This window comes from Pelodiscus sinensis, chromosome 2 (assembly GCF_052426305.1).
Source record: "Pelodiscus sinensis isolate ZL-2025 chromosome 2, ASM5242630v1, whole genome shotgun sequence".
Classification (NCBI taxonomy): domain Eukaryota; kingdom Metazoa; phylum Chordata; order Testudines; family Trionychidae; genus Pelodiscus; species Pelodiscus sinensis.
The window spans coordinates 51,156,749-51,172,869 of NC_143053.1; the positions used below are offsets into that span (position 1 = coordinate 51,156,749).

At 44.1% G+C, this 16,121-nt stretch overlaps 1 protein-coding gene across 2 annotated transcripts in view; it reads right to left on the reverse strand.

The window, feature by feature from the left end:
* The window catches only part of ZBTB10 (zinc finger and BTB domain containing 10), a 60,081-nt gene that overhangs the window by 40,122 nt on the left and 3,838 nt on the right, over positions 1-16,121 (reverse strand). For both annotated transcript variants that reach the window (XM_075920468.2, XM_006135274.4), the window contains exon 2: positions 2,336-3,233. In XM_075920468.2, coding sequence (XP_075776583.1) covers positions 2,336-3,233 — 898 coding nt within the window. The remainder of the gene's footprint in view (positions 1-2,335; positions 3,234-16,121) is intronic.

Genomic DNA, 16,121 nt, shown 5'->3' on the forward strand with positions numbered 1-16,121 from the left:
ACACTGGCCACCAGGGAAACTGTCCAGAAAGATGGTTCATAATGCAGTAGCTGCTGAAAGATGCACTCCTTACCCTGGTTACACAAAGGTGGTAATCCAAAAAAGACTTCTGTTTTAAAGAGAGTGGTAGTGTAGCTCACAACATTTTAAACTCCTTTGAGCTTGTCAACGAAATGGTGGATAAAGAAAGCACAGCTCAAGTTGGTGTGGACTGCCCCAAAATACTAGTATCTAAATTTTTTTCCCCACACAAGACTATTACAAGAAGTTACGCACTCATTGGGGTAACATGCTAAAATGAACCTTTAGGACCCAGGGGGTGCCAGTTTATCAGATATGCTGGACTATCGGAAGGGGGGGCTATGAGGGGTCTGCAGTGGGGTGGAGGGGATGCCACCCCAGACCCCTCATAGTTCCCCCTTCCGATAGTCCGGCTCTGCCCCAGGCTCCCCGATTCAGCCGCTGCTGGTCAGTTTCAGCAGCGGCTGGATCGGGGACGCCTGCGGCCGAGCAGCTGGGGTGCTGCTGGGTTGGTCTGGTGGTCTCGCAGCGCCGAGGGGCAGCACTACCGGACTAGCCCGGCAGCACCCCAGCTCCTCTGCCCCCGGCTTCCCGGATTCAGCTGCTGGTCAGTTTCACAGCAGCTGAATCCGGGAAGCTTGGTACAGAGCAGCTCCAATTGTCCGGCTGCCCGGAGCACTTCCGGGTTCCCGATGGTGCTGGACCATCAGGAGTGCCGGAGCATTGGATGTCGGACCAATGGAGTTTTACTGTAGTTGGTTTTCAACATAGCAAGAGATTAATTGCAATATTCAAACTTGGGAACATCCTAAGATTGGGATTGTTTAAAATATTTACTGATTATGTAAAGGTGGGGTGAACAATGAGATGAAAAGGTTCTTGGTTAGTACAACTAAGACTAGGGACAGCTTTAGAAGGACTCCGAAGGACTGAATGAAAGAGTAGTATATTGGCAGATTAAACAAGGTTTTTCCAATGCACACTACCTCACATTTGTGGAAGAATACAAAATCTAATTACGTTGGGGACAAGGGGGAGAAACAGTGACTGAGAATCAATAATAAAAAAATTTACTTCTTGAATTCCTTAATATTTATCAAGCAATGTTGCTGTTCTCCCTCATTCTGGCAATACAGTGTGATGAGAAGTTACTCACAAATGCCCTGTTGTGGCTATCCCAATATGTGGAAAATCTCTTAACAGCACAGGCCCAGCATAGCTGGTTACCACACACCCAATGCAATCTCAAAAAGAGGACAGGTTGGAGCAAGGAGAGTAGTAATTTGTGTGTACTGTGTTCTAACCAACCCCAGCTAGCATATATGGTTGCTCACGGACCATTACCAGCTGAAAAACTTCAGCTGCCATGTCTGGGCAGGCAATTAAAGACTTATAACTTACAGATTCTCAGCTCCCCTCCCCCTTTTCTTAGGCTGCCCAAGCTGGGAGCATAAGGAAGCAGGGTCAGTCAATTCCTATCCTGTTTACCACCAGACACCAGCAACTCAACAAAGGAAGCAGACACAGCCATGTTTTTCCCCTCTCATGTAACACACTGGACAACCAGCTGGGGAGCTATTAAGCAGCTGTTCAGAGCACCCCTCTCTCCATTTACTCCAGAGAAAACATGGGGTGCAGCTGGAGGTGATTCCATCCAATACTAGCCCATTAAATTAGATAAAAAGTACCCCTCACCACACAAACCACACTGGAAGTAAAGTTCAAGGAACACACTCCTAAAGTGAAAAGTCTCTTTATGAGCCACAGGTTGAACACCACTGGTGTGAAACCAAAATACAACTTCTTTTTACATCAAATAAAGGGATGATTATTCAAAAGATAAATTACTAGAAGACATCAGCCTTCCCACCACAGGGCAACTGCTGGTTTTAAAATATTGTATGGATCAAGTTGCACATGGTTCAGATAGCTGAAGTCAGCTAACCAAGAGACTACTGTATATATGTTACAAAAAAACCCTGAGTTTTCACCAGCTGATGTTACATGGTTTGTTTTATTTTATTACTGGCTCTTAAAGATTATAGGAAGTACATTCTCAATGTGAGCAGCTTCAATACTCCGCTTACAAGTATTTTGACAGCATATATCTGCACACCAAACTGACTTAGCACTTAAACAGAGTAAGCATATTTATATTAAGATTCCCTGCAACATAGTAAGATACTGACTTTGTCTAATTTACTATTTGCTGCAGGATCTTATCTAATGCATTTTTATAGACGTGAGGTTATTCTATAATAGATAAAATGGTTTAACTCTTGGATAATTTAATATCAGTGAAATAAAAATGTACCTGGTTCTTCCTTAATAAACTGCAAATCTTCTGTATATGGGACTGATGGCTGCATCATTGAGCATTCTTCTAAGTTTTCTTCATTATTAGGTGGTATGTTATAAATAAATCTCTTTGTAGTTTGGTTTTTCCTTCTTGCTTTTCCTGGCTCTTGAACGGATTGTCCCTGTGAGGCCACGTCATTCCACACAAAAACTTTCCCTTCACCTTGAGATTCATTTTCAGCCATTTCAGGTGAACTGTCCTGAACCCAACTACAGTCATTCATTTGATAGTTTTCAATTTGGCCCTCATCAATACAGTAGCCATCGTTTTCAGTTTTTATACTACTTGCCAAGTTAGTAAGATTCCGTGTTGCCCAGAAACTAGCAACCTTCTGATCCCTTGATGAAGGCAAGCCATCTCGACTAACAGATCTTCTGTTATAATCCACTACTACAGCCTCTGGAGCTTCTGATTTAATGCTTATATTTAAGGCATCTTTAATAAAATTGCGGCAGGACTGGACCACCTCTGTCATTTGAAGATAGCTGGCCACTGACATCACTTCAATGGCATTTTGGCTTGTAAGGACAAGGTTACCAGAATATAAGAAGTCCAATATGACAGAAAAACCTTGAACAGCAACAACATCTAAATAAGTAACAGTGGTTTGGTTACGGCTTTCTTTGTTTGTAAAGCAGTACAGGGTCTTAAAGAAACGGCTGCCTGCAACCAAAATGTTCTTGTGAGCTCGGAAGACCCTCCCACTCACCACAATATTGACATCACACAGAATGCCTTTCTTCCTCTGTTCATTTAGTTCTTGCAGCAGCTGATAGCAGTAAGAGTTTTCATTTGGCCTACTGTTGTAATCGCAGAATGCCTCATTAGTCAATTCTGATGGTATTTCTGACTCCTGTAATTAGAGAAAAGAATTAGCTCAGTTAATTGCCTTCTTAGTTTTCCCATTGTTGTCAAATATGAAAATAAAATTACCTATTAATACAGAGGAAAATGGGATTTTTGACAAACAAAACATATAAAGGCAATATGCAACACAAAATGTCCAAAAAGTTTCCTTGCGTACTATTAGAAACTCATTCCACTTATAATTTTTTTCTGAAGCTGTGGGAAAATGAAGAGGTAGATGAGCTATAACTACCACAAAAATAAACGCAAGCCACTGAAGGAAGACTATTTAGTTCAAGTGTTTAAAGTGGTTTATCACAAAATGCCTGAACTAGATGTTAAGGGACTACATTAAAGTTTTAACCCCAAATTGTTCAATTAAGAGCTATGAAAACTCCCACAGTGTTTCCTCTAATTTTTCCACTCCTGGACAGAATTTTCTTAGGCACACCAATGCACAGGTCATGTGAGACATCACCTTCACATTGATGCACAGCAAAATTCACGTGGCAGGAGCAGAGCCAAGGGGGTTCTGAGTGTAGGAGGGGGCTCAGGGCTGTGGCAGAGGGTTGGGGTGCAAGGTCTCTGGCTGGGGGTGCAGGCTCCAAGGTAGAACTGCTGATGAGGAGTTTGGGGAGGGACAGTAGGGCTCAGGGCTGGGGGTTGGTGTACTGGCTCTTTGCTGGGAAGCTCAAGATGTAGGGCAAAGGGTTGGAGCCTCGTCTTACCTAGGCAGTTCCATGCTATGAATGGCATAGAGGTGCTCCCTTCCAATGGCTCTGATTTCTCCCCAAGGCCTGGAGCTATCTCCCTGCTGCAGCCCCACATGAGTCTTAATCGGGAAGCTGCTTAGCTTAGGGGAACTTAGCTCACACTACTTTAATCTTCCATAGAGGACTCAAGTAAAAATAGGGAGACAGGATTTTAACAAATTCCCAACACAAATAGAAGCAAAAATAAATACAAATGCCACCCTGCCTCCTTTGCAGTTTAGTAAAACTTTAGTCTATTATCAGTGCACCAACTGCTATGAATTTTCATTAAACAATTTTTTTAACCTCTAAAGATAAATATTTAAATAGGTAATTTTAATCTATTATATAGATGGCTTCACAGAAACTTGATGGGATAAAACAAGCAACTGGAGTATTAGTATAGAACAGCGAGTCTCAAACTGTGGGTGGGAACCTTATAGTGGGTTGTACCCAGTGTTCCTGGTTTTTTCCATCCATGGGAAGAATAATTTGTGTTACGTGCACCGCCGGTAAACACATATGCTACCAGGTGAAAGTGCTCTATTGATCAGCTGGGTGGCATCGGAATCTCTGAGTGGCCGCCCAAGCTCTCAGCTTACAGCTAACACTGATTGAGACCCTGTTTTCAACTTGCTAGGCTGAAGTCTGGGCTCTATCTCCTGGTGCCAAAGCTGAAGCCCCAGGGCTTCAAGTCTCATGTTATAGGTTCTCTGCTTCAGGTTCAGGCCTTTAAACTTTGGCTTTGCCCTCCCCGCATGAGGCAGTGAGGCTTGGGTTTGGGTACCCCCAATTGGGACAGTCAGGCTCCAGCAAGCTCAGGCTTTATCATCCCTCTTGGGGTCAGGTAGTAATTTGTGTCAGAAGGGGTCATCCAAATGATGTTTGAGAACCCCAATACAGAAGTTTTAAGCATGCTAAGGAGGACAGACAGAGGGAAAGAGGGAAGAGGTGGGGCCTTATAGAAAAAAATGAGGTTGAGATGGAAATAAGATACCAGAATTCCAACAACTCTGTAAGAATAAAAAGGGGTAAAAAACAAAGGCCATGTCATGCTAAGGTTCTACTACTGGCCAGCGAACAGGAGGAGAAGGTAGATGAGATTGGTTTTATTAGCTCTTAAAAAAACCATCGAAAGCAAAGAATTTGGTGGTGACTGGGGATGTCAGTTACCCAGACAACAAAGACTATACAGACTACAGGCAGTCCCCGACTTACGCGGATCCGACTTATGTCCGATCCGCACTTACGAACGGGGCTCTCGCGCCCCGGAAGTCGGGGCGAGAAAGCCCCGTTCGTAAGCTGCTCCGGTGCCCCTGGTCTGCTGGAGACCGTCTCCAGCAGACCAGGGGCACCGGGCGGGTTCCCGCGCTTCTGAGGCTTAGCGAGAGCAAAGCCTCAGAGGCGCGGGACCCCCCCGGGGCTGCGGCTTCAGTCCGGGAGCCTGTGGTCTGCTGGGGACGGTCCCCAGCAGACCACAGGCACCCAGATTGAAGCGGCAGCAGTGGCGGTTCCCCGCGCCTCTGAGGCTTTGCTCTGGCAAAGCCTCAGAGGCGCCCCCCCCCCCCCGCGGCGGGGTCCCTCGCCTCTGAGGCTTTGCCAGAGCAAAGCCTCAGAGGCTCTGCTCCCCGTGTCCCTGGTCTGCTGGGGAGGTGGGGGCAGCTAGTGTGCTTCCCCCTCCCCCAGCAGACCAGGCTTTTGTTTTGGACTCTGGGGCAGAGCAGCTGGGGCGCTGCCGATTGGTCCTGCAGCGCCCGCTCTGGGCACTACTGGACCAACCCGGCAGCACCCCAGCTGCTCTGCCCCAGGTCCTGATTCAGCCGCTGCTGGCCAGTTTCAGCAGCGGCTGAATCAGGACGCCTGGGGCAGAGCAGATGGGGTGCTGCTAGGTTGGTCCAGTAGCACCCAGGAGCGGCGCTACTGGAGCAACCCAGCAGCACCCCAGCTGCTCTGCCCCAGGCTTCCCCAAGTCAGCTTCTGCTGAAACTGACCAGCGCTGACTACAGGAAGCCCCAGGCAGAGTTGCTCTGGCCCGGGCTTCCTGGAATCAGCTGCTGATCAGTTTCAGCAGCACCTGACTTGGGGACGCCTGGGGTTCTTAAGTTGATTCTGTATGTAAGTCAGAACTGGCGGTCAGTTTCAGCAGTGTCTGAATCTGGACGCCAGTTCCGACTTACATACAGATTCAACTTAAGAACAAACCTACAGTCCCTATCTTGTACGTAACCCGGGGACTGCCTGTATATTGGAGAAAGCCATAAGGGGAGAAGTCATTCTAAACTAGATTGAGGAACTGATTGAGAATTTGAAAGTAAAGAGGCAGTTTGTCATAGGATAAGATCACTTTCACTCAGAATACATGATTCTATAGATGGGTAAGAGGCAAAACAGTACAATAAAGATAAAGAACTTCAAGACAACAAACTTCTGTAAACTCAGGGACATAATAGGAAAGATTCCATGGGAAACAAGCGTATGGGAAAAAATAGTTTGAGAGACGGTGTTTTTTCAGAGAAATATTAAGGACACAAGAGCAAAGTGTGTAGGGGAAAAAAGATTTGAAACTCAAAAAGAATCCTAAAAAAGCAGAAAATGTCAAATCACAATATATAGGTGTATGTATAAACACACACACACTTATCACAAGTGTTCTGGGACAAAATTAAAATGGGCAAGGCACAAAATGAGATTAAATTAGCTAGAAACAAAGCACAACAAGAAAACATTGCACAAATACATTAGAAACAAGACCAAAGACAGGGTAAAAGCCTGTTGGGGGAAGGGAAGGGAGGAGGAGGTTACTAGAGACTGGATGTCTAAGGTCAGGTCTATACTACACCTGGAAGGTCAGCTACATAAGTAATGTAATTGGAGTGGATGTATTTTAAAACTGTGCTTGGCACTGTCTCCACAGTGGGAGATAATAGGAATAGAAATGCTCTTCTAAACTTCCTATACTCCTTATGACAGTGAGGAGTACCAGCATCAACAGACATAGACAGACATACACCAGACATGCTAAATCAAACCCCAGAAGATTGACTGTCAGAGCATCAATCCTCCATAAGGAGATATGGCCTAAGATTAAAGGCCAGTGAAAGTGACAAGATGTCAAAATAGGCAAGTTAAAAATTACTTCGACAAGATAGAAGTTTTCAAATTGCCAGTGCCTGATTAAACACATCCTAGAATACTCAATGAGCTGACTGAAGGGAGATAAGCTACTAGTGATTATTTTCCAAAAGAGTCCAAGGAGATTTTAGGGGACTGAAAAAGGGCAAATGTAGTGCCCAAGTACAAAAAGGGGAAATTACAGACCAGTTAGCTTAATTTCAGTATCCAGAAAGGTAACAGGGCAATTCATCTGAAGATACCTTTAAGATAATAAGGTGATAAACAACAGCATGGAATTATCAACAAATCATGTCAATCAAAATCAGTATCTCTGACAGGGTAACTACCTTTGAGGGTGTGGGGGTGGAAGGAAGCAGTAAATCAGGGTTTCCCAACCTATGGATCAGGACTCAAATATGGGTCGCCATTACATTTCAAAAGGGTCACCAAGTGTCTCCCCAGGTTGCTCTGCCCGCCCTCCCTCCTCCCCCCATTTTTGAATTGCGTTGGGTCACCAAGTCTTCCTGAATTGTCAAAATGGGTGCCCATCTGGAAAAGGTTGGGAACCACTGCAGTAGACTGACATATCTGATGTCTTATGTGACCTACTCCTAAAACAACTAGGGAAATACAATTTAGATGGAGCTACTTTACAGTGAATGCATAACTAGTTGGAAAAAATTGTTCCCAGAGAGAGTAAGTTACTAGTGGTTCACAGTCAAGCTCAAAACACCTAACAGCTGGGGTCCTGCAGAGGTCAGTTCTGGGTCTACTATTTAGACAATGGCACAGAGTACACATTTATAAAGTATGAAAACAATACCCACCTAGGAAGGGGTTGCAAGTGTTTTGGATGACAGCATTAAAACTCAAAAAGATATGGACAAACTAGGAAAAAAATTTGAAGCAAACAGAATGAAATTCAATATGGATAAATTCAAAGTACTCCAATTAAGAAGGAACAATCAGTTGCATACATAAAATATGGGAAATAATGCTCCAAAAGGAGTACTGTTGAAAAGGATTTGGAAGTCATAATGGATGACAAGCTAAGTATGAGTCAACAGCGTACACTGTTGCCAAAAAACACACACCCCACCATATACCCCAAACAACATTCTAGGTTCCATGAGCAGGCGTGTTGTAAGCAAGTCATGAGTAATTATTCTGCTCTAATCCACACTAAATCAGGCCTCAAAAGGAGTAGTGTGTCCATTTCTGTGTACCTCATGTCAGGAACAAAATGAACAAAATTGGAGAAAGTCCTGAGAAAAGGAACAAAAATCACTGAAGAAAAGGGTTTGTTTAGTCTGGGGAAAGAGAAGACAGCAGATACAATAATACAGGGTTCAAGTATATGAAGGTGACAAAGGGGAGGAGGGAAGTAAACTATTCTCTTTCACCTCTGAGACCAGGACAAACAGCAACAGGCTTAAATTGCAGCAAGGTAAATTTAGTTTGGACATTAGCAGGGCTCGACAAACCACTGTTTCTACTTGCCCTGTGGCGAGTATATTTCAGCCAGTTGCTCCGTGCGCCTCATTCACCAGCGCTGTGCACGTGCGCAGTGCCGGTCTGGCGCAAGCGTGGTGCAGGGCTGGCGAGTTAGTTTGCGCCACAGTTTGTCAAGCCCTGGACATTAGGACAAATTTCCTTCCAAGGTGGTTAAGCACTGCAGTAAACTGCCTAGGGAGGTTGTAGAATCAATAGCAGAGATTTATAAGAGCAGGTTAGTGAACACCTGTCAAATCTAGGGATGTTACACTCCAATCAATTAATCCAATAGTGGATCAAATTCCATCGACTACTCAATTAGTTGATGGGGGCACTCACTATCCCACTGTGCCTCTGCCTTTGAAATGTATAAGAGCTGCCTGCAGCTCTGGTGCACTTCAAAGAGAGAGACATCCGGCTCCTGTGCCTCATTCTTTTGAAATGTACTTGTAAATTTCAAAGAAAGGCACAGCAGTATGGACACATCTACCTCCCCTATCCCCCACAGAGACGGTGCTGGGGGGAAAACTTGCTTTTTAGTCGCTTACATCCCTATGTACAGTAAACTTCCGATAATCCGGCATCTTTAGGACCCAGGGGGGTGCCGGATTATCAGATATGTCGGACTATCAGAAGGGGGGCTATGAGGGGTCTGGAGTGGGGTGGGAGGGGATGCCACCCCAGACCCCTCATAGCCCTCCCCTTACGATAGTCCGGCTCTGCCCCAGGCATCCCTGATTCAGCCACTGCTGGTCAGTTTCAGCACCAGGCAGCACTGCAGCTCTGAAATGCTGTATGTGGCCCGGGGCCAGCTGGGAGTTCCCAGCTGACCTGGGCTGCATGCTGCGTTTCAAAGCAGCAATACCACACAGAGCCCAGGGTCAGCTGGGGACTCCCCTGCTAACCCCAGGCTCCATGCAGCAACACCGCTTTGAAATGCCGTAGGGAGCAAGGGGCCAGCAGGGGGCTGCTTGAATCCCCTGCTGGTCCTGAGCTCCAAGCAGCACTTTCACCTTTCAAGAGTAGCAACAGGCCCTAGGGCTATTGCTGCACTTCAAAGATGGAAACACCCTTATCAACTAATTGAATAGTCCTCAAATTGCATCCACTGTTCGATTAGCCAAATCAAAATTTTACATCCCTACTACATAAATAATTTACATAATACTTAACCCTGCCAGTGCAAGGGACTGGACTAGATGAGCTCTTTCGGTCCCTTCCAGTTCCACAATTCTATGATTCTACATGGCAGCCTTCACCATTGGACATTAGCTAAGAAAAGAAGTAGAGAGAACTGAACATGTTTACTGCATGTATACCACAAAAACTCGAATTACATTTTAAAAATGTGCTATAAGGATGTATCATTGTAGTGCTGTTTAAACATGTAATGAGTGTTAATAAGTAAATGATTACATGCTTTGCATTTCTATAGATTTTTTCCATCAGGGTATCAAAGTGACTTGTAAATGTTACTGAAGAGAAAAAATGGCAATAGGTCCATGCAGATAGGGAAACCACTCAGCAGCACAAAGAATTTTGAGTTGAATTTTAAAAGAGAGAGGGTAGAGTCAGTGACTGAGGAAAAGGAGAGAAAACTGAAAAAGGCAGAGTTGGCAGTCTGAAATATTCAGGTCCTAATTTAGATGGGAGTATTGCCATGAAGAATACTCATAAGGCAGAAGCAATTTTGTAGCTAGTCACTAGAGATGTTTTTTAGGACATGGTTAATACAAATATATTTCTATTTGCCATTTAGGAAAGGGCCACAGATGTTTCAGAAGAGGCTGGACTTTGGACAAGTGATTTAGGAGGCCACAGGCTAGAATTTCAGTAATTGAATGTAAGAGAAAACATGTTATCACTGCCAACTATAATTCATTTACTGCCAAAAGGAACAATTATATAATCTAGTCTGACCTGTCTAACAGAGAACGCCACACAGTTATCCCTGTACTGAACCCAACAACTGGTGCTTGACTGTAAACCATCTTCAAATGCGAACCAATGCCTTTATGGAAGACATCAAGAGATAGATTGCCAGTTTCCATCAGAACCAAGAAACCACTCTCCCCATCACTAAAAACTCACGTATTTGGCACTAGTTTTCAATCCAATGTGGACCATGGAGAAGATGGCTGCAAGACCATAGCCAAAATCTTCTCATGAATCGAGTTTCAGCTGTTTCTCTTTAGGTAGCAGCTATTACCCCACTGGGCAAAAATGGAAGGAAAAGTGGTCTGCAGTAGTGGTTTAGACTCTTAGTGACTTGCCTGTTGGATGTAACATTCAAACAATTCTATACTTCTGTAAATCACCACCCTCCTCCTTCACAGTTGAGCTCATGGAAAGTTTGTAGTAAAGCCAAGTAGTACAACATGGATGTGAAAACAGAAGGTGGATGTTTTCTCAACTGAACCATAGTAGAGCGCACCTGTGGTACATCCATTCAATAATCTCAAAATCTTCTATCAACAGACTGCCATATCCCCCACACAGAGTACCCAACTTCTCACAGCAACTAAGCACCCAAAGGACTTGGGGACTGGAGTTTCAGCAATGAAACATGGTCAAGAAATCATATGGCACAATATATACATGAGGTAAGTTAAGAGCGATCTTAAACTAAAATATTTGTTTAGCATCTGTCTGTCTCCTGGGAGCAGGAAAGGACCCAAGACTCTTACATACATACATGCTACATGCAGTGCCACCTTTTATGAAAATTAATGGAAAAGCAGTTATTTGCCTTGCAGCATCTTTCTACTCTATACAGTTAAACTAACAATGTGAAGGACTAGTTGACAGGCTAGTCAACTAATCACTCCACCCTCCTCCCCCTCCCCCGCTTCCTCTATCAGAAAGAGGCAGCAAGGGGGAACAGGAGAGAGTACTTCAGAGCAGCAGCACTGCTTGGAGCATGGGCCAAACCCCAGGTTCCATGCAGTGCTGCCGCTTTGAAATGCTGCGTGCAGCCTGGAGCCAGTGAGGGTGTTCCCAGGCTGCACGCGGCGTTTCAAAGGTGACCCCGGGCTCCTAAGGCTGGTGCTACCCTTCAAAGGCAGAGGTGCCCTATCGACTAATTGAATAATCAATGCATTTTGCATCTAGTCAATATTTAACATCCCTAAAGTAAACACTGTTCCCAAACAAAAGGTTTCAGAAGAGTGAGATGATAGTAATTTCCTGGCCTGAAACAGTTTTCTAGGAAGAAAAGAAAAAAAAAATCTGTCTGAAATGCTTTGTTAGCTGTTTTGGTGATGCTCCACCTCACAGCTCCACTCCTATAGACCCTGCTTTATTATTCAACATTTATATTGCAAATTTTGCCTATTCAATATTTATATTGCAAATTTTGCCTATTCAGCACTACAAGTCGGGCCCTATGGTGGCAAATGCTATAGAAGATATACAAACAAACAATCACTACTTCAGAGAGCTTATTTTTAAAATGAAGTAAAGGTGGAGAAGTAATCCTTAAAACAGGGATATTGAAACATTTATGAATGAAAGACCATCTCCTATTCATGACATTCAAAGCAACTACAGTTCAAGTGGAAAAGTAATACTACTTCAACTGTTTTTCAGCTTTCAGAGAACTACTGCTTTTAACTAAAAATGTATTTCAGACTGAAAGGGAGGTTTTGTGGTGTTACCTTGCAAAGCCCAAACTTTAAAAAGCATGGGGACGAAAAAAGAGGGGAGGAAGAGAAGAGAACTAGTAGCCCTTCTCGGTTTACTGAATACAGAAAAAGGAACACACCACAGTAAAGTATTTTTATACAACTAAACAAACCTCTTCTAGTACAGGAGTCCAAATTTTTTAAACAGCCAGTTTATCCCAGGATAGATAAAAATGATTACTGATTTTTATTTAAATCACTTATTTTTCTTTCAAAAAATTAACACATTAAAACTGAAATCTGAATTGAATACAGAATGTTAAGAGCTAAACTTATTTCTTAAACGTATATGAAAATAATGCAAGCTCCATGAGCCACTGTCAAAAAACCGAGTTAAAGCTGCTTTTCTGAATCATTTCCCCCCCATCCTAACTTTTGTTCTTTATTAACATGCCACAATAGATGGTATTAAGTGCTTAGCATATCAAACTTATTTGCTGAAGTGTATTTAATAGAAGGTTGGTCTACTGTACCTCAGTAAGTCGATATAAGGAATGCAACTCCAGCTATATGAATAACGTAGCTGGAGTCAATATTGACTTATTTTTCTTGTCTGGGATAGAGTACAGGGGTCAAGTGCAGAGTCATCTGCGATCAATTTGACAGGTCTTCACTAGACTGTCCAAATTGTCTGCCGGCGCATTGTTCTCAAGAGATGTAGTGTAGATGCAACCCAAGGGTATGTCTAGACTACAAAGTTTTAGCGTCTAGACTACATCCAGTTCTGTTAACAAAGCAAGCCGCTTCGTCGACATGATAGTGTAGACGCAAAGGACAGTGTAGATGCAATAACGCCTTCTGTCGGCAGAACTCTGTCGACAAAAAGCATTATTCCTCATAGAATAAGATTTATAGCCATTGACAAAACTTCTGAGTTCTGTCGACATTATGTCAACAGAACTCAGCCGCAGTGTAGATGCAGGTATAGCTTTGACGACAAAAGTCCACTCATGTTGACAAAACCCTGTAGTCTACACATACCCTTAATGTCAGTTTCCATTCTAACATAGCTTGATCAAGATTGAGTAAACAGGTAATTATCAGTCACTATTTTCTAAAGCAGTAGAAGGTACAATCTAAATATCAAGCTATATAATTTTTTAAGTGTATACAGTTATAGTCTACCCTCCTAAGTATCAAAAAACATACCAAATCTAGTGAAAGGCTCTATTTTGTTGTAAATCAAGTCAAGATTGGTGCCTCAGTAAAGGCATAGAATCACAATATCCTTGAATATATAGCATCTGCAATTACTTGTGATGCATTTTGGCATTCTAAATTAACTCTCTCTAAAAAAGGCCCTGAAATCACTGCTCACACGAGTCTATTGCCCAACAGATCTATAGAAGTTTCCACTGCATTAGCGACCAATACCCACAATTTCCTTTCCTCACTTAACAATGGCATTATGCCATATGTTTATTAGCAACTGTTAAACATGCCCTGCAGTTGAAGCTTGTCAGCTCAAGAACACGTGGTACCTTCCCTAGGACAATGATTGAATGATCTCTTCCAGAACCCTATTCCCAATTTACAAAAACACACACACACACACACACACACACACACACACACAGAAGAAAAAGAAAAACACACACACGCATGCACACTCTAAGGCAGACAAATGCCTAGTAAATATTTAGAGCATTGGAATATTAAATATCAGGGATTTTTAAAGACATTAGTTTGGTATCAGATTATTTTAAGAGGACTAAAGAACACAAAAACAGAGATGTGATAACACACGGGAATGGAAATACAGGCAGTCCCCGGGTTACGTACAAGATAGGGACTGTAGGTTTGTTCTTAAGTTGAATCTGTATGTAAGTCGGAACTGGCATCCAGATTCAGCCGCTGCTGAAACTGATCAGTTTCAACAGCGGCTGAATCTGGACACCAGTTCCGACTTACATACAGATTCAACTTAAGAACCCCAGGCGTCCCCAAGTCAGCTGCTGCTGAAACTGATCAGCAGCTGATTCCAGGAAGCCCGGGGCAAAGCAACTCTGCCTCGGGCTTCCTGTAGTCAGCCGCTGGTCAGTTTCAGCAGCAGCTGACTTGGGGACGCCTGGGGCAGAGCAGCTCAGGTGCTGCTGGGTTGGTCCAGTAGCGCCAAGGAGCAGTGCTACGGGACCAACCCACAGCGCCCCACCTGCTCTACCACAGGCCCCAGGCTTTGCTCCACGTCTCCCTGGTCTGCTGGGGTGGGGGGGGGCACTAGCTGCGTCCCCCCCAGCAGACCAGGGAGACGCGGAGCAAAGCGACGGAGGACCCGGGGCCGGACCCGCGGCGCTTCCAGATTAGCGCCGCGGGTTCGGCCCAGGTCCTCCGCCGCTTTGCTCCCCGTCTCCCTGGTCTGCTGGCTCCCCCAGCAGACCAGGGAGACGGGGAGCAGCTTTTCTCGCCCCAGGGCGAGAAAATCCCCGTTCGTAACTGCGGATCCGACATAAGTCGGATCCGCGTAACTCAGGGACTGCCTGTATAGTGGAAAAAGCCATAATTTAATTAGTTTGGAATTGTGAATGTGATTTAGGAGATCTGACTACCTAGTAAAACCACATTTATTCTTTTGATCACACATACAAGTCAAAACAACTACAGCAGAAGAGAGCATCACAAAACAACAACAAAAAACCAATGGTTCAAGGATACAGAGATCAGTACCTTCCATCTGAAAGTTCAACCCCAAAAAACTACCCCGCAAGGGTTCCAACTTACTTCAGGAATAGTACAAATGAGGAAAAATCCTATGTTATGCTATAACTAAGGATGTTAACTATTGGTTAATTGAATAGTCAAGTAATTGCATGAAATCTTTGCAGTTACTCAACTATTCTATAGTCTCTGAGGGTGGAGCTGGTAGCCAGTGCACTCAGCCCTTACTCCCAGAGAGCCCCCTGTTACCCCACACTGTTGCCTCTAACAGAGGCAACAGTGTAGGGTGCCAAGCAGGAGCCAGTCCACAAGAGGAACTGGTTGTTAAAGACCCGCTTTACTGCCTCTGATACAGGTCCGAGCTCCTGTGGACAGAGGCTGCTGGGGGATGGCAGAACTCTGCCACAAACCAGCCTCTGGCCACCAAAGCCCGTGCTGGCTGCGGACAGAGGCTAAGCCAGCAGCAGTCTTTGTCCGTGGGGGGTCTTAGCTCTCTGTGGACAGAAGCTGCTCCAGCCTCTGCTCAGGGTGAGCTAGGACCCCACACCAACGGGATGCTCCTCAGCAGCCTCCGCCGCTCTCCGCCCCCCTTCACAGGCAGCAGTGGGTGGGGGGGGGGGGAAGAAGAGTGAGGGATACAGGAGGCAAGTAGTCAAGAAGATTAACTGATAAGCCTAGGCTTATCAGTTAATTGTATATTGACTAGTCCCTTACATCCCTAACTATAATACAAGTGTTTTCATTAGAGCGAGCATGTATGAAATTTGGAAGATTTCAAATGTATTACTACTTTAAAAAAAAAAGAGTAGTGCTGTAGCACCTCACACACACACACTTACTTTATTTTATAGACACACACACTTCCCCAGCTTTTCATGGGCAAAACCCACTTCCTCAGATGAAGGAAAATCCAATGACATATCAAGTATCAACACAAATACCACTTCTAAAAGTTACACCCGACTTACAATAAGATAGTCAAAAACTATTTTAAATTATAAAGATAAGAATGGTTGTAGGATTGCTAGAGAGGTAACATGAGGAGTAAAGAAATAAAGGCAACTGTCAAAGAAACAAGAAACTGTAGTAATTTAACAATTCAGACAAGACAATGGTGACAGAGGAACAAACCTCAAATTGCAAGACAACAGACAAAACATGCTTGAGAATTACATAGCAAAACACATTAGAAGTCTC